Source organism: Frieseomelitta varia, unplaced genomic scaffold, assembly GCF_011392965.1.
Source record: "Frieseomelitta varia isolate USP_RPSP 00005682 unplaced genomic scaffold, Fvar_1.2 scaffold_926, whole genome shotgun sequence".
Lineage (NCBI taxonomy): Eukaryota > Metazoa > Arthropoda > Insecta > Hymenoptera > Apidae > Frieseomelitta > Frieseomelitta varia.
In genome coordinates, this window is record NW_025110730.1 from 154,012 (window position 1) to 175,913 (window position 21,902).

Consider the following 21,902-nt stretch of genomic DNA (forward strand, 5'->3'; position numbering starts at 1 on the left):
TTCATAAGACGCGACGTAGAATTGTACGAGCCATTCGGAAGCTGTATTAATCAGCTTCGAGCTAAGAGAGTGAGAAACAGCGATTAATGACTTGGAAATGTTATTATATCCAAAATTTATCTTGGGCATAATTTTTCGAGAAAATTGTAAAATTGTTGTCCGATCATTTCACTTAGGAATAAGTAATATGAAAGTGGTTGAATATAATAAAAGTTAATTTGATGGTTGAATATATAGTGCAAGTACAATGTAAAATAGTACAATGCATGTTGCAGTACAAAGTATATAGTACAATGGATGACTGATATGACTGATATGCACGTAATTAACAAATAAACATTTATAAGATATCGTCATATAATAAATTTAGAAAAAAAATAACACCTGCTTTTACGTAATTTCGCAACGAAATAGTTGAATAACGGTAATTATTTAAATACGAATAAAGTTACTGTAACAGTTCACATCACGTTACATGATCGATAAATTCTGCAATTCTCTGAATAAATTTACACACCTGATACGTTGTGATTTCATAATCAACAAAAAAGAACTAATATAGACGTAATCAAACATTAATAATATTTTAGTGTGCTTCGTATGTGAGATGGTCTGCTTAATCTTGCCCTAACAGGTTTAGGAACCTGTTCTTCGACAAAGCAAGCTGCATACATGATTTTATAATAATCAAGAAACGCTCAAAATGATATCATCCATATATTTGTAACACTATATACTTTCTTATAAATTTTTTGCATTTGTCATTTGTCATCTAAGCAAAATGTCTCTGTAGAAATTTATTTTATTTGAAAACATGATAATCTTGTTCCTCGATAAAAGGTGGGACATGATACTGTAGCAACAAAGATTGAGCAATCTCCTACAATAGTGAAATCTCCACCACACCTACGCTACACCGTAATCTAGTAATTTCTCCCGCATTATCGTGGAAAATGCTTCTTATTACTTGACTGTACAGTGCAATACGCATTGTTTCAAAATTTCCAGGAAGTGAAATGATCTCAATCCCTTTGTTTCCTTCTCTACTGTAATTAGACAATGAACGTTTATATACTTATGAGAAACTTTGATGTATAATGAGCAAAATATACAAAACAGAAATATATAAATTATATGTATTATTAAATATATAAGTTATATATATTAAAAATATATAAATTATATGTATTATTAAATATATAAGTTATATATATTAAAAATATATAAATTATATATTAATATATATTAATATTAATTATATATATTAATATTTAATACTTAAAAATGTACTTTTTTTAATACCCACAAAACATACTATGATTTCCAATAAATCATTTCCAATAATTTAAAATACTACTTGCGAATAATAATTTTTTTTCAAAGAACGTTAAAATGTTAATTTACAAAAAAAGTCATTTATCAAAAAAAAAGTCATTTATTTTCTGTGCACTGTATAATTTGGCTACCATTAAGAAAAATACATGTTTATTCGTGCAAAGCTATCGATGGAATCAATACGGTGGCAAAAACTTAATGAACTGTAATTGTTTCAATTATCTGTTGATATTGCTCCTGCTTGCTTACGCGATAATGAAGTTTTTAACAACTCAACCATCCATTTCCACTGGTTTTTTTTTTATTTAACGATTTCTGAGAACTAATCTTGTGCTGGAGTTGTTGATTTAGTTTCAAAGGTTGCTCCAACGTTTAATGACTGGATAAGCTGCTTGTTCGAGCAGAGATTCCAGATTCGTCTAACGAAATCTTCTTCGAAAAGGAATTCCAAGAAATACGAAACCGGCGAAGATTAACAGAAAATGATAGGTTTAACGTTGCTGTTAACAGAATAGGATAGCTGGTTTTTTATATCGGTGAGAAATATTACGTGGAAAATTCAAAAGCCAGTCAGAGTGAGTCTTTTTCCACTAAAAGTCAATGAAACAATTTAATTATAATAGTGTAATGATTATATTATAATGAATAAATTCTTTCGATTGAATAATGAAAGATTTGACAGCGATTGTCTTCGTGGAATACATTGAACTCATGTATAGCTTGTCAAAGGATTGCATCACTTAGAAATTGTGATTGCATGAATTTGGAAATCAGGCGTGAAAATTAAAAGGTTAGAAAATTTAAAAACTGCTAACTAAACTAATTATTTAAAGGATTAAAAGTTCAATTTAATTAGTGAAAATTCATAATTAGCAATCTTTTAACTTTCTACAAAATTCGAACTCGATAATGATCGTTTCGCGAATTGTCAATCGGAAGAATGTAGAATGTGGTGTTGCAATTTTCTGGCAAGCGTAAAACATAAGGAAGTTTATTTGCCGATGAATACGTAATAATGGAGATACGTGTTGTAGGATTCGAGCTGTTCAATCGGTCGCAAAAATTGCAGGCGTGTTTGTGAAACAACTTTCATTTCGAACGCTTAACGCATAGTATTCGCGATTTCTATTAGCACATACTTCTGTTACACATTAATTTCTCCCATCAGCATAATGTCACTAGATTGTGAAACCAATAAGGCAAACGTATTCTTTAATATCGAATTATTTATAACATTACTTTAGTAGAACCACGTAAAATTTATTACGTGAACTAGAATTTGAAGCAAGAAATTGGCGAGAAAGCGAAAAATTGGCATGTAAATCTGAGTGACTACGAATGCTCCAAAATAATTTTAAAAAATTAAAATAAACGTGAGAAACGTGAATAATTATCAAATCTATTGATTCTGAGAATTATAAGTAATTATTTAAATTGTTTAAAATTTAATAAATAATTATTAAAATTATTAAAATTCTTAACAGAACTGAAACTTGGACATTCGTACACGAAAAATTCATTATTCGGCAGACGCATGAAAGACTACTAAAAATGTTTTCAATTCGAAGAGGCCAGAGTGAGCATTTACTTTCGAACGCCAAGGAAACGGAACGATCGTGCAATCGCGCGAACTATCGCCCAAATGAAAAGTATTAATGGATTACGAATTTCGCCAATGGTAATTTTCATTCGAACCGGCGTGGAATAAAAATCATTCAACTCGCGCCTTAGAAAGGGAAATCGCGAAATTTATATCGGAAGGCGGCACCTCGCCTCGATATTGCCAGTAACATAATGTAACATGATTTAACAGCAGAGGGATAGCACGTGAACGTGTAGGAAGTAAGAGTTCCCCTTTCTTTGCGAGTAACGGGCGATCGGCGAATCGTGCCTCGTGTACTATTTGATTCGATAACGCCTCCGATAATTACGTACTTAAATAACGCTTTGATTCTCTCAAGTCAGCGATATCCAATTAATCTTTCACGGAGTTCATTTATCTCTATTACATGTTGCATGAAATTATTTACTTCCTTCTTTTATTATCTCGCCAGTATTTCTTCGGCGTTATTTTGACGTTATATAATACCTGTTTATCACACGATATTTGAAATTTTTTAATATAATATTATGTAACATGTGTTAACATAGATATTATAAAATATATTATAATAATTTCCGTACAGTAGAATATTGTAATATATATTTTAATATAACATTTGTTGTATCTACGAATAATAAATAATAATAATATAATAATAATTAATATAATAATATAATTAATAATATAATAAATTTATTACACAATGACTACAATTTTGTCAAATTATAGATATTATAGATATTATAAAATATATTATAACAATTTCCGCACAGTAGTATATTGTAATATATATTTTAATATAATATTTATTCTATCTATGAATAATAAATAATAATATAATAATATAATTAATAATATAATAATATAACAATATAATTAATAATATAATAATATAATAATATAATTAATAATATAATAATAACAATAATATAATAAATTTGTTACACAATGACTACAATTTTGTCAAATTATAGATAAAATATATTATAACAATTTCCGTACAGTGGATTATTGTAATATATATTTTAATATAACATTTATTCTATCTATGAATAATAAATAATAATAATATAATAATAATTAATATAATAATATAATTAATAATATAATAATAATTAATATAATAATATAATTAATAATATAATAATAACAATAATATAATAAATTTATTACACAATGACTACAATTTTGTCAAATTGTTGATAAAATGTAATATAACAGAAAAGTGTTCTTTATTTTCTCTGACATGCATAAGACTATAAAAGATATGGGTTTTTCACAAAATATGTGATATTCTATCTACATCCTGGGGCGAAATTTAATGGAAAATACGATGGTTACTGAGCGATATTATCGTATACAGTATTATGTAGAAATAAAAACAGATTTACACGTATGTACCTCGTTTCAAAATTACAGTCAATGAGGAAATCGTAGAAGCAGTAAAAAGCTGAAAAAGGAAGAAATCGGTGTGACGGATTGTCGAAAAGAAAAATAATCGCGTCGTTTCGTTACGTATCGCACTTTTTAGACAAGCTCTTGTTCCAGAAAGCGGATTTAAACGTTTAGTTAGAAGAAAGCTGGGATTTGGATTTAGTGGAAGTCGCGAGAGATAGGATTTATTTCAGGTGATTAGTAACTGTCAAAAAGTTGGCGATGTCTTTCCTCGTATCTCTCCTATCTCTTCCGCGCCATCTTCTTCATTTGCGTAACCGGTGTCCTTCGTGGTGTGACGGACCGCATGGAGAGCGGAAAAGTTTGGATAAAAAGAGCCATTATTCACTGTGTAATAATAAACGAACCATCATCGTCGCGCTTTGAGTCCTTCTCTGAAGGCAGCAACCTCAACGATTCGAGATAAATTTCTGACTAAGCTGTCAACCACAGACCATTATATTCGCGACGCGGATAGAATTTTAAAGTTAAATCCCTCTTACTTGCATATATCGATGAACTTCGAACAACGCTCCTACCTTTTTGTACGATTCAACTCGTGTTATTAATTAAGGTTGCAGATAATCGTGAAACAAACAGGAAACTGTGAATTTTGTATTTACTACTTTTGCATTTACATTTTATTTACATTTTACAATTACGTTTACACTCATAAACGCGATTTTACAAATTAAATGCGCAATTGCTGCGCTGAAAACGTGCAATGTTGGCTTGTTAACACGTCGTCAATTCTTTATTAACGTTATTAGTGTCTCAGGTTGGTTATTAAAAAACAAAAGTGTCGTGGAACGATAATTGAATGGACGATAAGGGAAGATAAATATCTCAAGATGTCCATCTCATCATAAGCATGATCGCAAGGTTATATAATGTCCTCTGTCCGATCAACGTGACCATGTCTCCTTGCAGTCATTAATATGCAATAGAAAAAGAAATTACACTTAAAATATTCTAGAAAATCATATTGGAAACACGCTTCAGTAAAAATCTCGAGCCTTGGAAGATTCTAATAATTAACTTGCAGACGCAGATTTTTACAGAATAAGAATCACTTTCCTTGATCGCGTGATCGTGCAAACTCGAAGCGAACAGATTTCCACGTAGTCGCCTGTAGTGGCCAGTTTTTCAATTCGTTTGCAATCAATAATCGACTTCCTGCCCGCGTTCAGCCTGCATTAAGCAGATTCACTCGCGAGCTGCGCGTACATATGTACATACGTGTCTCTGGTGTACACGTTTTCATCAGCCTTGCACGAAACTGGAAAACTACTAAACGGACGGATGAAAATACGACGTTCGTTTCTTTTTCACGACGACACGGTCGTTGAATACAAATGTTCTAGCGAGGTACGTGCTCCTTTGAAGTTCCTTCTGTACGACCGACCCAGCGCCGTGACAATAGCGCCGGATAGCCAACCCGTCTGTCTTTCTCCGCTTGATACTACGTTACACGCCCGACCTCAAATTCTCATTTCTAGCCTGATTTATTCGTTTTCCGTTAATTGGGTTTTTGTTGGTTAATTAGTATGTAAGAAATATACGTCTATACCTCTACAATTTATATTTTATACAATAATACAATCCGGTGTTTATAAATATGCATGTTACACAAGAACGCTACAGCTCGTCCGACTCGATAGTTTGATAGTTCAAATAAAATATGAAGTAACTTTTACATTTAATTTTCGACTTAAAAATTAATCATTATAATTTTTATTTAAATTAAAATATAAATTATATTATTATATATTATTATATTTATTATTATATTATTATATTATTATATATTATTATATTTATTATATTTATTATTATATTATTATATATTATTATATTTATTATATTTATTATTATATTATTATATTATTATATATTATTATATTTATTATTATATATCTATTATTCATTCTGTAATTAATGTAAATAATATAAATATAAACAATAAAATTATATTTTATATAATTATATTTAGTATATAATAAAAATTTATATATTTTAAATATAAAATTATAGTAATTAATAAAGTAATTTCGGTATCGAAAATCAAAAATAATAATCTAATTAAAAAAAGAGGTATTGAAAATGGTAATATAAATTTTGAAATTGGATTAAATCCAATTGAATTTTTTTTTTCTAAATTGATTTTTAGAAAAACAGAATCCAATTGCATTCGACGGTACTTCTGACTGTCTTTTATAGTCATCATTTCTTCTCGCAGGTCCTAGAAGGTCGGAGCGTGTATCTATTTTATGATCGAGCTTCGAATATGGATTTTATAGTACTGTCGACTTTCCTTAGAAGTAATTCAACAAAGTCTGGCACTGATAACGTTTAAATCGGCTAATTTTATCGTTGGCACTCGTAGAGTATGAATGTTTATGTAAATTTGTATATTTGTAGTGGAATATGTCTATAACTAATAACATGAAAAGTTACTAACCATTCGAGGAGAATGCCCCATGTTGATGATTTAAACTTTTGACAATTTCCATCGATTTAAATTACATTAAAATGATATTGATAAGATTAGCTTAATAATAATTTGTAGCTTTAAATGGTGACAGTAAACGTTTGTATATAATTATTATTGTTGAAAAAAATTCTAATAAAGCTCACAGAGATCCTCCTTGATCGGTTAAAAATCATACACCTTAGCCTCTATAAATTACTTAAATTTAACATAAAAAATGCTCTTATATTGTAAAAAGAATAACGTACCGATAATTTGAGAGGAAAAAACTGTACAGAATACATTTCTATATGTACATATAAAAATATATAATTCCGAATTAAGGTGTTTGTTATAATATTTAACATGTGAAATAATTCTCTATTAAAGCTGTAGTCCATTATTTGTATAAAAATCTACAGGCTATAATTATTATTATTAAATAATTATTGTATTATCAATTAACTATTATTAAATAATAATTTCTACGTCCATTGCTCTTTGATCTTTAGAATCTTCTGTCTCAGTTGGTTTTTCTGAGAAGATATTACTTAATTTTTTGTACGAAGCAATCTTTCACTCTTTTTTTCTCTCCGATACGGATTTGCATTTGTTACATACGACCGCCAGAAAAAATCGGACTTCGCACCTAATCTAAAGAAAATCAGGTGCGTAATTTATATTTATCTATGTGCAGACCCCTCGGGTTATTCTCTTTCAAAGTGTCTCATTGATTATTACCGAAGTTAAATGCATGACGATTTCTTATCTTCAAACATAATTTAAGACGTTAAATTGTCAGCACAAAGGAACACAATTTTATTTACAATTTATGCACGTTTTTACATACACGGAGAAAGAAGTATCTTTGGTTTCACGTTGTTAAGAATGTGACTTCATACTTACGTCTTTTCACAGTTTAACTTCGACAGGTGTGAATATGTTTTACAATTCATTAAAATACGATCTGTTTGAACGCTCGGAGCGATCACGTAGTTTCCATCAGTCTAGGTTTAAAAAAAAAAAAAGAAAGAAACCGAGAACACTTAATATTCTTTTTCGTCACTGCATACAAAAAGAAAAAAAAATTCAGACTCTTAAATCTCCCATCTAATTTGTTGCAAATCTTATCAGTAAACTCCGGCGCATATAAATATTGTAATAAAACATTCTTCGTAACAAAGACACAATTTCGAAAACTTTATAACTTTCTATATGTATATTCTTAACCTCTTGGAATGATGTGCCGTGTCAAGAATTTTTCGCCCCAAAATTGCAATATTTCCTCAGTTTTAAGTATAATCCGGGAAAAGTAAATAAATTTATTACTTCCCAATAATTTCTATCCAGTGATATCATACCGACGAGTTCAAAAAGAAAGCGACGAGAATTATTGTATACGGTTTGGTCACTCGTTATGGTCCGCAATCAGTTGCCAGCGCAAGTGGTTAACAATCAAGATGGACGTCTTCAAAGAAGTCTTCGGGACAGTCGTCCTTCACAATTAACACTGCCAGTAGAGTGCAAAGGTGCACCAACGATTAATTAGCCACCTTGGCGATCTATCACCTCAGCTATCACATTTTGTCCCCTTTGCACGCCTTCTAGAACCAACCTAACGTATCTCTGTTTCACGCTCCCTCTGTCTCTCGTTCACCACTCTGAACACCACTCACACCCATGTACACACCGTTCGTTACAACGATTCCTTCCACCATGAAACCGCGCCGCGTCAGTCGATCGATCACGCACCCTGACCCACCCCAACACCGGCAGCGACTCGAGCTCATCGCGATCCGTCTCCAAGTTCAGCGTCAATTTATTTATAAACATCCATAACTAGAGATGGGATCGAACGCCTCACGAGAACGCTGTGAATCCTCGATCGTCGGATTCGAAATATTTTTTCCGAATTGTAGTATATCCGTTTCCAAGTTTTCGATCTTTTGAAAAAAGTTGCACTCGCGTCAGGTACTCTATTAACCTGTGGCAGTTATCCTCTTCGTGCAACTAACAGTGCCCATCTAGAGGTATATTAAATGAGGCAAACTTAAATATATACGTCTCATTTTGTATAGAATAATTTCCACTTGTCTGTCTTTCCATTTGCCTTTGTAATAAATTTTTGAAATTGCAGAGAGACTTTATGGACACCCTGTACTATGATTGCAAGTTTGAGATAATATAAAGAAAATAATTGTCGACACACGTGTTAGTTAGCAGGCGCAGAGAATCTAGACCCAAAGCATTGAAAGCACTCACTTTCGAGCAGTGAAACGAGACTCGTAAGTAATCATTTTAAGATTCGAGAGTGAAAAACGAATACATGGTACACCGTTTACTTTCAACTAGCATTCTCGAGAACTCACGAAATGAACGTACAAGTTGTTCAGAAGCCGTATCGATCGACTCTCACGAACCGAGAAGCACAGAGAAATGATGATACCGATAAGCATGATACGTTTCTAGCGCTCTCTTCAGACGAATGGACCTGAATGAATGAAAGTAAGCTAGATATTAATTCTGCATCCATTCCGTGTCCAAGAAAATTGATAAAAGTCGGAGCCGGTCATCCCTTTCTCCTCTTTTAGAAAGCTCGTAGCTAGGTTCGATCCCATCCCTACCCATAACCCGATCCCAGCGTCATCCGATAAACAAACATCCCTTTTCCTTCTGCGGAGGAGCTCGGACACAACGGGGAGAAAAGACGGTTGATAAACAAGCTGCGTCGCCCCATTAATCCCTTGACCGACAGGAATCATCCGTCCCGTTTCGTTCGTTCGATCGATCGATCGTTCCACTTCGGGCATCGAGCGCGTTGCCACCGCCAGGCCGAGTTGCCGGCAACGACGACGAGCACCGGCGACAAGAGGATACGGAGAAAGGGAAGTCGATCGTGACGAGGAGGGAAGGTCAGAGCTCAAGTCATCGTGTTTCCCAACAGCGTTTATATAGAGGAGAGGATCTCGTTTAAACATCATCCACTAAACGGGGGACGTATCATTTTTCGCCTGACGCGACACCAACGCGGCACCGCCTGTGCTCCTCAAGTCGCTCGCTCGTCGATCGCCGGTCGATCGTTCAGTCGATGATGAAATAACCGCAGAACGGGTGAGTGAGTTGCGTTATCCGTTTCCAATCGCCAGGGCTCGCGTATTTGAGAGATAACGCGGTAACGATGAGAAGAGAATCACGAGATCGTGCAGATAACATTTTCGAGTATCATTTTTCGACCGGGGACAGTGTGGATTTTGATAGATTGTCGCCTAGTTGCGAATTTTACTTGTGATTCTCGGAGTGATGTAGAAAGTAGTACGATGGTGGACGTTTGACGGATGAAGATTTAGACAGTGATTTTTATTACGATCACGAACGAGAGGAAATCGTGAGATCGAGTGTATTTGTTATATTTTTGAGTAATATTTATTGGTTCGTTTAGATGGTATCTCTTTAAATGTCTTAGTTTCTAAGACAAAGATAATACAGTAGTATCTCGTTTAATGTTTTTTATTGGTACATTTAAATGCATAATTTGTAGAAAGAATACAATATTTTTATTATCATGAACGAAATCGACTCGTAAAGTTTAGAACAATTGATATATATAATTAATGGTGATTCTTTAGTATTTTTCTAAATGTCCACGGTATTTTCGCAAAAGTAACACAACAGTTTCACTACGATGTTAATTCTATTTTTTCATACTTGATCACGTCCAACGTCATCCGTTGATAAGCGTCTTCTCAAATATTTTTCTCGTCGTACTTATATTCAAGTTTATGAAAAAAAAATCGTCTATTTTCCTATCCACCTGTTATCCACTAATCGCCCGTGACATTCTTTGTAACAGCCTTGAACGCCCGGGCAGCCGCCTTTATGGTTTGAAAACTTGTACGCTGCTCGAAAACTGGTTCCCAATCGTACCGCACGAAGGTGATTTTTTAACAAACGAAAAAGGAAGAAACACGCTGACAGACGGAAGAAAGAGACAGATTTATACATTCAATATATTCAGCACTGTTTCGAAACGGTTTATTTGAACTTGTGCAGCCGCCGCCGCTTCGCGATAGTCACATAGTGAACAACCGGACTGGCTACACTGCAACGTCGGTATTTCATTTAATTCCATTTTCGGTCGATCGTGAACGAGAAAGGGAAACGCGGGTAATATTCTTTCGATTTGACGCTTACGATCGAGTCGATGAAAAATTTGTAATTATATGCCGTCGTAAATATATATTAATAATTCATAATTCAAAATAATTTGTAAAGAACATTTGAAAGTGATACATTTATAAATTAGAAAAATTGATCTATCAGATTTTCATGGCCTATGAACTGTGAAATAGATGTAAATGTTGTAACAAACGTATGTAACAGACGTGAATCAAGATTGCCTAAGAGAAATGTGATATATCTATTTCTATCGATCTTCTGATCTTTACGCTTCCATTCGTATTAAGGTTACAGATGATAAAAAGTGGATATGAAAATAATTTATTTTTATGCAAAAACTACGTTTATGTATTATGTATACATTGACGCATAGGTTTTACATACTTATTTTCGTTAGAGTTTCGCGATAGAAAATTTAGCTAGAGAATATCACATAATAACACATAATTTTGTTAATCAATTAAAAGGGCAATATCTTCTTAAAGAATTAAGAAGCGCAGGATTTCTCCTCTTAATTTCAAAGATTTTCTTGAACCATCGACGATCAAGATGTAAAAAGATTCTCGAATCGCAGCAGAATTATCGATGACATTACTTTTAATTTACTAATTAATTAATATAATTAATTCTTTCAGTAAATATAAATAAATTAAATAATATAAAATTAAAATTCATAATTCTATTCAACATATATATATATATTAAATAATCATATAGAATTCGAGTTAAAGTACCTCGAATTATAACTAATAATATTAAATTAATTATATTTAATAAATTAAATAAAATATTTCAGTAAAAAAACTGTAAAAAATCATTACCAAAGTTATTCTTATAAATAATAATTTATATATTCAGATAAAAAAATATAAATAAATAATCTTCTATAATATTCTAAATTAAATCCTCGAAACCAATTCTGATTCTCCTTCAATTAAATCAAAAGGAATTCGATTTAAATCAATTAATAAACTAATAATAAATATAAAATACAAAGGATATAAAAAAATAAAAAAATAAAAATTCATTTGATAAAAAATTAAATTAATTAATTTAAAATCTTCAATTATTATTATTATTATTATTATTATTATTATTATTATTATAAAAGAAATTAAAAATATTGAAACTCCAAATGAAATTATTTGAGAAATTAAACATATTATTTCCAATGTAGAATAATTATTTATCGAAACTCATCTAATAATTAAAATTGGATAAACTTATAATTTAATCCTGTAATAAATAATATAAAAATCATTCTGTGTATTATATTTATATTATTATAAATTCATGGATAAACGAAATCACAATATTGATGATACTACAATATACTGATGATATTACAATCTGCGAACGATCGTTTAAAACATCGTCTTGTTTAACAACCGAGGAAATCTATATATCACGTACGTAGCAAGGATACGACATTACGTTTCAATTTGCTCCTCCATTTCCCGATCAAATTCTTCTCACGGAGTCCAATTTCCCCGCAGCTCGTCACACGGTTTCCCTCCCCCCCCCCCCCTGCGCATCGTACAGAACCTCACGAAACAGCTCGACCAAAACTCTCCGCTCGATCGGTTAATCCCATTTCCCCTTCAACGAGTCAGCCCAGCTAAATTCCAGCCGGTGTGAAACAAAACGATTTCCCCCCTTCGGCCTTTGCGCGTATGGATGCAGTTTTCCACAGTAGTGTTTCCCGGCCCCACTCTGTGTACGCTCGTTTTCGTCAACAATACCGGCTGCGTCGATCCAAAAAAAAGAAAAAGAAAAAAGAAAGAAAAAGAAAAAGTCAAGCGAACAGAGAAAGAGAAAGAGGGGGGGTTCACGATCGTGGATTCACGGGCGTCACGAGCGGACGCTTGCGAAAAATCGTCGAGTTTTGCTTTTTCGATCCTGACGGGCGAAGCTGTCCGAGGCTATAAGAACGGGGTTCTGGGTCCGGGCCCGGCGCATTTTCGTCGGTTTTGTCCGATCGGGCGCGCGAACGTTCGCCGCTTTTAGTTCGCTCGACCATCGCGCCTCCACCTCGATGGACAATTCCGCTCGTAACCGCGTCCACCAGATTTTTCTGTCCCGCCGATGTGCCTTCGTCGATTCCGCGGCTACTTCATCGAACGAAATTTCAGTTTCAGTCTCGTCCCAGTTGCTTTTGCCAGTGATCGATTGCCAGAGGGATTTGTTAAAGAGCATCGAGCGGATTATCTGAGAGGTATCGAGCAGGAAGGCACCGAAGGAAGACACGAAGGATTCGGAATAATAGTGACATTCGTTGGATGCTAAGATGGCTTTGACAGAAAAAAGGGACAGTAAGTAGAGGCTTTTGTTTTTCGTCACTGAACTTATTGGACTATAGATGATTACAATATTTTATTAAATACTACTTGATTTATATTAAAATACTGTGCTATACTATACACTATACCATACTACTAAGAATCTAGAATAGTTAATTTTATTGTACACTTTACGTTCTTCGTGACGAAGATCAGTGAAACGAAGTGAAATGAAATTAAAAGTTCCTAGATTAAGAAATTATAGTCATCAATGATCCAATAATATCAGTTAACACTTTCCTACGATTATTGGCCACATCGACGTTGTTAGTTTTTGAATTATTTCTTATTAATAACTTCAACAATGATTAAATATCAATAATGACCATTGAACGGTCATTTTGAAGTATAATTAAGCAGAGAAACAAAGTTATTAGAAATTAAAAAGTTTCTGTTAGTGGAATGGAATTGTAAAAATTGTCACTCTTAAACGTGTCAATTCTGTCAACTGTTTTTATGATCATTGCAAAATGAAGTTTGATCCTTTTAAAATGTGTGAATCTGTCCCCTCGTTGACTATTTATAGTTGCATCGAATGCTACGACCGATCATTACGATGGATTTTTATGCGTTCATGTAAAAAAAGTGCATATAATGCAGACACTCGATGTGATTGAATATCAGAAAAAAAGCTACTCAGATTCATGTGAATATGAACGTGAATTTGAATATTCATTTACGTAAATGTCCGCCGCTTGGTTGTTAGAGACTCAGAGCGGAAATGATTTTTGTCGAAACAAACAAATGATAAGTTCAAGCCTTCTTTTCTATTTCGAGTATATATCGAGTATATATCTTTTAAGTATCTTTCGATGTTCGAAAATTTCGAAAGAAAGATCTGGTTATATAACGTTGATTCAACAATTTGGTTATGAATATTAATTTAGCAATTCAACGACCGGGGCACGAATTTTAACGTTGACATTAACATTAACTTGACATTTATATCCCCTTTGCTACGACTCATTTAAAATTTTAAAGTTTAACGTTGATCAAGACAAACCATTTAACAATTAAAGGTTATTACGAGACATTTAACTCGTAAAGCTTTCCTTTTTAATCATCGCGTACTATTCATTATTTGTACAATATGATAAGTAAATAATGTATTGTTCGAAACAAATATTAAAGAAGATGCATACACCGGGTAACAGACAAGAAACAAAATCAGTTTTCCCAAGTCCTCGAGTGTCTCTTCCACTCTCTCAGTATTTATTTTTGCATTAGAAGGAACGAAAATACAGTTGATCTCGAGAACGCGAATTGCATTGGCAAACAAGAACCTGTCCTTTTTTCTTAATCAATGGCGACAAAAATTACATGTAATCAAAATGACGATCACAACGACTCTGAGATCGTAGAACGACAAACACCGAGAAGCAAATAATATGCAAATTACCATCATACGTCGTTAACATTATACGTAGTTTTTCCTCTTTTTTTTTTTTTTCTTCCAACACATGATCATTAGAACGCAAAATGTATTAACATATACCAAGTGTAATAAGACGTTTATAAAACGCAGATATTCTTTTTGCACTGCGTCGACGAGATGAGAACGAGCAATAAGTTACGTAATATCGTGCAGCGATTTATTTTATGCTCCTACAGTCGACGAAATTGTTGCGCACGTTTCACAACACTTTTCAGCCAGCGTTCACTTCTCCGCCGTAACTCGTAATCTCGTTCGCGATAGAAACTCCGAAACAATTTGGAAAGCACTCGTCTCGCGCTTTGCTGCTACTCGCCTTTCCTCTCGCTTCTGAATGCTTTTTCCAACGACCAGCCCGTTCCCCAAAGAATTCTTCGACAGGCCCGACTCGACGCTTGTTAGACAATTCTCTTTGTGTTTCACCGCACGTGCTCGTCTTGCGAACGAACGTGCCAGCAGTTTCTCCGCGGCCGTGGCACGCTTGCCTTGCGTGCACAGTTACGTCGAAGAGTGACACAATGTTGCTCGCTACTTGTGTTACCGATTACCTGCGATCGAGCCGCTCGATTTGAATTTCCCGCCGGAGATCCTTAGGTTGGTCTTGAGAGAGAGAGAATGCAATCGATTTGATAGCAGCGTAATACGTGACTCTTGATCGTTCTTGCTTACGTGTCATTACGTCGCTTGCGAAGGTGTGTGAATACTTAGCAGAATGTTTATGCATTAAACTGCCGAGAGAAAGACCGTGTATTATTATTAGAATTATGACACGTTGGAATTCTAATTTTTAGGCGTCACTGAATGAATAAAACAAATTAATATCGGTATTGTGGTGAAGTTCTGTTATTTGCAAATAAGAGGATAACTTTCGTTATTATTCATGAAAACGATTATAAAATATGACGCTGTAAAAGTAGACGGTGGGAATATTTTAAAAAATGAATGGAAATAGAAAAATGTTGTTTCCTTCTCTAAAAATATTTTTTCAATATTTGCTCAGCAGACTTGAGCGTTTCTTCATTGAGACTTTAGAATCTTTCAAAGGAGCTTTGGATCGATTCTAAATAACACAATAAGCAAGATAATTAAATGTTAATCTCGTTCCTCGAAAGGAAAGTCAATTATGAGTCACGTATGTACACGTGCATACGTATAACATCGTAAAATTGTTCTCTGTATAAGGTAACTATTAACTCATTCAAGGTCACCCAATAATGGTTTATCGAAGTATGACAAGTCAATTTTTGTTGACATAATCATAAAAACTTTTGTAAACAATCGACCACGAGACAGAATTTTATACGTCAATCTCCAACATTCGCTTATGATTTTCTTACAATTTTGCCTTAATTGAATTAAATTTCCATCGAATTAAATTTTCACTCCTCGAGCGTTGTAGCTCAAGATAGGATTGCACACGTCATTCCAGATGTGAATTGACGTTGGTCGTTAATGCAATAATTAACTATCGTACACGATCGAACGTCATTTTATAATTGCAATTTTTATGCATCCGTAGGAGATTGGAAGATATAGAAGTGCATATAATATGCAAACATTGGAAGTAGAGTATTTATTAAGTATTATAAAATTTTATTTATAATATTTGTGCGTATAAACGTAGCGATTAAGAGAAAATAGTATTAATCTTCACCTTATAATCACCACTAAACAAAATTCTTATTTTTAACTTTAAGTAAACAACCTTTTTATACCAAAATTCCTACATATTTCATATTATTTAAATATTTTAATATTTAGTAAATATTATTTAAATATTTTAATATTTAGTAAATACTATTTAAATATTTTAATATTTAGTAAATGAGAGAATGACCGAAAGAATCGTCTGTTTTTGGTCCCTCGATTTTGAAATGAAATTTGAAATATTAAATGAGACGTGAATCATAATAATTAATTTCTGAAATATGAAATCCTAGTCGAAGAAACTCATATTCATTGTAATTTTGTGTTAATCGAATAATTTAAAAAATCATTCCTAGAAATTTTATTGTTATTTAGGCGAATCTGAATCTGGATTTTCAAAGTTCCAATTTACTTGTCGTTAGCTCGGCGTGAAAATTTTCTGTCTTATCACAAGATATCATTTGATATAAAAATCGGCTTCTCATCTTATTCCTCAATTCTTTGTTCTGTATATTTATCTTTTATTCCTTTCATTTATCTCTACCTTTTCATTTTTCTTTTTCATCGTTCATCTTTACCTTTCGTTATTTTTCTTCGTCTGTCGTTCATTTTCGTTCATCTTTCGCGCGCTCAAATGTCTAAAAATACATTTTAAAAAATCACGGTTTCATAATTGTCTTTCCAAAAATGCCTTTTTTTCGATGGTAATCAATATAACGAATCAGTTCCTCTCTGTTTTTTTTTTTTTTCGGTTACGTCATGAACAATCTCGCGCTAATAACAATCTCTAACGTGTTCAACGTTTCAACTTACTTTCCATTTCGTCGTCTTGAAAATCAGGTTCTTTCCTTATTTGAGGGATCCAATCGAAGTCGACGTAACGAACCTGTTTCCACTTCGTGCATTAAAATTCCAGAAAGAAATTCTCTTCTTTCTTCCCTTTTGTTCCTATTGCTCTTTTCCATTCCCTCTTTATTTCTTCGGGTCTACGTCTCCATCTTTATATTTCTTCCTCGTTTCCTCCGCCCTTTCTTTTACGGCCATTGTGAAACTTCTCCTTCGGACTAATCTTCCGTTTATTTCTCGTTCAAACGAAGAATCCGACCCCCTTTTTTATTATCAAGCTCGCCTTTCTTGGTGATTACGAGCTGTAATCAACGTCCAGAACAAAAGACACACCGTCAAATACGATTTTCCTGCTTTGCGGGAATAATAGGAGGAGGAATAAACTCGGGAGTTTGAAAGTTTAAGTCGGGTTAAAAGAACTGTGGAAATTTATGAATTAGACTTCTTGTTAGTCGTTGATAATTGTAATCGTGACTTTTAAAAAAATGTAAATTCTATTTATATTGAAATGCAAAATTTGGAATTTGCTGATAATGTTTACCCAGCTTTAAAGCTTCAAATAAATTTATATTTGTAAACTAAATTTATCAACTAAATTTATATTTAAACAAAAATGGTGAAAATTGTAGATAAAAGGGATTATAAAATTTCGGATATTAAAGATAGGAGTTTTAAAAATTCAAAGCAAAGGAAAAATATTAAATTTATATTTATAAGCCAAAATAGTGAAAAATTGCAGATAGAAGAAATTATAAAATTTCGGATATTAAAGATAAGAGTTTTAAAAATTCAAAGCAAAAATATTACATTTATATTTATAAGCTAAAATAGTGAAAGATTGCAGATAGTAGGAATTATAAAATTTCGGATATTAAAGATAAGAGTTTTAAAAATTCAAAGCAAAAATATTACATTTATATTTATAAGCTAAAATAGTGAAAGATTGCAGATAGTAGGAATTATAAAATTTCGGATATTAAAGATAAGAGTTTTAAAAATTCAAAGCAAAAATATTACATTTATATTTATAAGCTAAAATAGTGAAAGATTGCAGATAGTAGGAATTATAAAATTTCGGATATTAAAGATAGGAGTCTTAAAAATTTAAAGCAAAGCGAAAATATTAAATTTATATTTATAAGCCAAAATAGTGAAAGATTGTAGATAGAAGGAATTATAAAATTTCGGATATTAAAGATAAGAGCTTTAAAAATTTAATAGCAAAGCGAAAATATAGAATTTATATTTATAAACAAAAATGGTGAAAATTGTAGATAAAAGGGATTATAAAATTTCGGATATTAAAGATAGGAGTTTTAAAAATTCAAAGCAAAGGAAAAATATTAAATTTATATTTATAATCCAAAATAGTGAAAAATTGTAGATAGAAGGAATTATAAAATTTCGGATATTAAAGATAAGAGTTTTAAAAATTCAAAGCAAAAATATTAAATTTATATTTATAAGCCAAAATAGTGAAAGATTGTAAATAGTAGGAATTATAAAATTTCGGAATATTAAAGATAGGAATCTCAAAATTTGTCGAAATATTACGAATTAAAATTTTCTTCAGTTCTTAATCATTTTCATTACGAATAAAAAGAACCAGACCACTGAAAGGAAGTTTCTTTTGCTTCGTATAAATACCGAAAGTAGCAAACTTCATTCTGAATAAATATTTAGGAAACCGAGAAGTCCGGATTTTCTCGAATTCCAACGAACACTAATAACCATCTCCTTCGAGCAATTATCAAATCCGATGCCTTATTTCAATCCCGACTCGGAGAACCGTGTACCGTGAGCAATTAACTTCGATTCAGAAGACCGTCCAACTTTCACGTTCAATTTACTCTCGCGCAACTCTCTGATCCAAGACAATCGATGTCATTTCACAGAACGATCTTCGGCGCAACACCGCTTCATATTCGCCCGGCGTTTCATCCAATTATCCTGTTTCTCCATTAACAGGAAACCAAGTGAATTAATGCTGGAATTACGGAGTCGATTATACATTTCGAATCTTCGTTGGAAGAACAGAAAGAAAAATGGCGCCGCGAGGGTTGAGTTTCGTCGAGTTGGTCGACTGCCAATTGTTTGCAGAGGCGATCGATGATCGCTGGAAAGCAAAGCGATGGAGCTGCTGTGTGTTCTGACGATCGTTAACCAACTTCTGTAAACACCGAGCACTACGGTATTATTCTCCTGGCCAGCGAGGAACGTTTTCTCAGAGTGCTCGAGGATAGCCACGAGAAGGAAGTTTTCTGCCGCCATTATGTAAGACTTTCTTCTGGCTGCTACGAAGGCTAGGAAAATTCGTTGTCTTTCACGCGGAAATTACCTTTCGTCTCGAAGCTTGTAATTTCGTTGATTGTAATCTTTGTTCTCGACGATGAATCAGAGGTTGAGTCGAATTGAAGAAATCAAATTGTCTTCCTCGAAAGCATTGAAAAATTCTTTCTCTCGGTGCTAGGTTCAGCATGGTGAAGATTGAAGAACTTCCTCTTTATTTCCTCAAACTGATGTACAATCATTTTCATCGTTTTAGTGATTTTTAGGATTTCTTGGATTTCTCACGCGGTCGTTTAACCGTAACATTTAAAGTTTGATTAAAACATTTAAAGTTTAATTAAATTTAAATGGCGAGGAAAAAATCGTAGAGTGAGTTTGGAAAGATTGTTGTTATGAAGAAAATTTTTCAATGGTTCTGGAGACATTTAAATTTTAACAGTTTTAGACATGCATTTAAGTTTTGGTAGTTTTGATAATTTTGATAGTTTTTAGAGGCATTTAAATTTTGACAGCTTTTGGAGCTATGGTACTCTAACTTTCCCATTCACTTTTTGAAGAGAACTCAGAAATGTAAAGGTAGAGACTCTACGTTTTAAAACGAGATCAAGTAGATTTTTACCAAACATAATATTTCAGCGTCAGCTATTATAACAGCTTCAAACATCGATAAATTTTCATCGTTATTGGTTCAATTACGCTCTTCATTGCCAGTGAGATTATTGGCTCAAAGAATTGGCAGAAAAAAACGCTGACGTTTGCCAGTGATTACCTTCGTTCCACTCTTTACTTTCGATCAATCAGAGACGCACAGGTGTTCTTGTTCCTCTATAAAAAAAAAAAAAAAAAAAAAAAAAGAAAAACAGTCGGAATAGCAACGTAGAATCGGCACGGGCGAGGAATAATTCATCGAAAACGCAGCCTGTTGCAATGTCCGATTGTGCAAAGTCGATCAACGATCGAACGTGTACAAAATGGAAAACCGAGTATCTGGCAACGGTTCAGCTACTGTTTCAATGTTTAAATAGTACACGAATGTTCGTATTGGTCGCGACGGTGGCTCAGCTCGTTGCACCCTTCTTCTCCAGCTGAAGTTTCTTGGTTGTCTGCCAATTGTAACGGCGGGTCGATGCGCCTAAGTGGAATTGCTCCAGCAAGCACGCCAGTAACCCTTGCTTTCAGCCCTCTCGTAAATCGTAAACGGTGATAAGTATTGACAGCGGAGTGGTTGATCGAGAGGAGATGGAAACGCGAAATCGATTCGTGGTAATTTTTTTTTTTTTTCTTTTAGAAAAAAGTAAAACAGTTGTATGGCACCGTTGCGAGGACGGTGACACAATTTTTTTGGAGATAAATGATATATATCTCGGGAGAAGCGAGGAAAATTTGATTCTAAATGTTATTTTATTAATTCAAGGAACAAATAATTTTAAAATTAAATTAAATAAATAACATATATTTCTTCATCTTATCAATATGCGTTTATTCACGATGATAATTAAAATTTATAATGAGAGGTTGTGGAATAGAGCACGGTGTCAAATAAATAAAGGGGCACAATTCCTTTTTATCCGGCCAAATTACGAAGGTCAACGAATAAGATTTTCATAATTGAAACGAATTACTCCGCAATAATTTTGTAGCGACAACATTTGTAGTGACAGTATTGCGTTTGTTTTGAGATACTGGATTAATCCAATTCAATTAATTAAACTGAACTATTGGAATGTAAAATACAAACTGCCTATCGAACCATAACGGTGGTCTTCAACTGATATTGATCGTTATTATTGTTGACACTCCACTCAGCTATAAATCATGATCGCATATATGTATATATGTACATATATACGTGTTGCATGTTAAAATTTTCAGAATTTCGACGAATAATCTAAATGAAATTGATCGAATAAATGTGAATTAGAAGAACGATCGAGTAAATTTCATTTTGAACGAATTATCAACAAAAGATGTCAACGAATATATCTAGATAAAATAAAAAGCGTATTACTTTGAATTTCGTTGTTTCTTTAATCAACGGAATAATATTTAATTTTGTTTAAAACCAAATTTCCATTCCTTCCGGAAAACGTATTTTTCTTAATTGACTTTCGTCGCAAGGAAGCTATGTAGCTACAATTTGCATTGCTTTACAAAGCGTTCTAGCACTTCCGATATATATTTTAGAAACAAAATTGAGTTCCCGTTTTATATAACGATCTTTCCAAAATTTTGCACCAAATAAATTACATCCTGCATATTGCAGGAACGTATTTTGCATATTTTTCGTCCACGTTTGCATATGTCGTGTGCATATTTGCATACTTTTCGCAC

At 32.9% G+C, this 21,902-nt stretch overlaps 1 protein-coding gene and 1 long non-coding RNA gene across 5 annotated transcripts in view; one reads left to right on the forward strand and one right to left on the reverse strand.

Annotated features, from left to right (window-relative positions):
- The first annotated feature begins 5,641 nt into the window (after positions 1-5,641).
- LOC122537716 (alpha-tocopherol transfer protein-like) overlaps positions 5,642-21,902 on the forward strand; it is a 31,020-nt gene continuing 14,759 nt past the window's right edge. Inside the window, exons 1-3 of one of the 4 annotated variants that reach the window (XM_043671129.1) lie at positions 9,807-9,953; positions 10,693-10,775; positions 13,151-13,330. In XM_043671129.1, the coding sequence (XP_043527064.1) occupies positions 13,306-13,330 (25 nt within the window). In that variant the 5' untranslated portion in view covers positions 9,807-9,953; positions 10,693-10,775; positions 13,151-13,305. Of the gene's footprint in view, positions 5,741-9,799; positions 9,954-10,692; positions 10,776-12,407; positions 12,428-13,150; positions 13,331-21,902 lie in introns of those variants that run through there. The other 3 variants (XM_043671130.1, XM_043671128.1, XM_043671131.1) reach the window with 3 other exon arrangements.
- LOC122537719 lies at positions 7,692-8,931 on the reverse strand. The gene is made up of 2 exons (XR_006308679.1): positions 8,296-8,931; positions 7,692-8,072 (listed from the first exon to the last, which is right to left on the reverse strand). It is a non-coding gene; the product is annotated as an uncharacterized LOC122537719 (long non-coding RNA).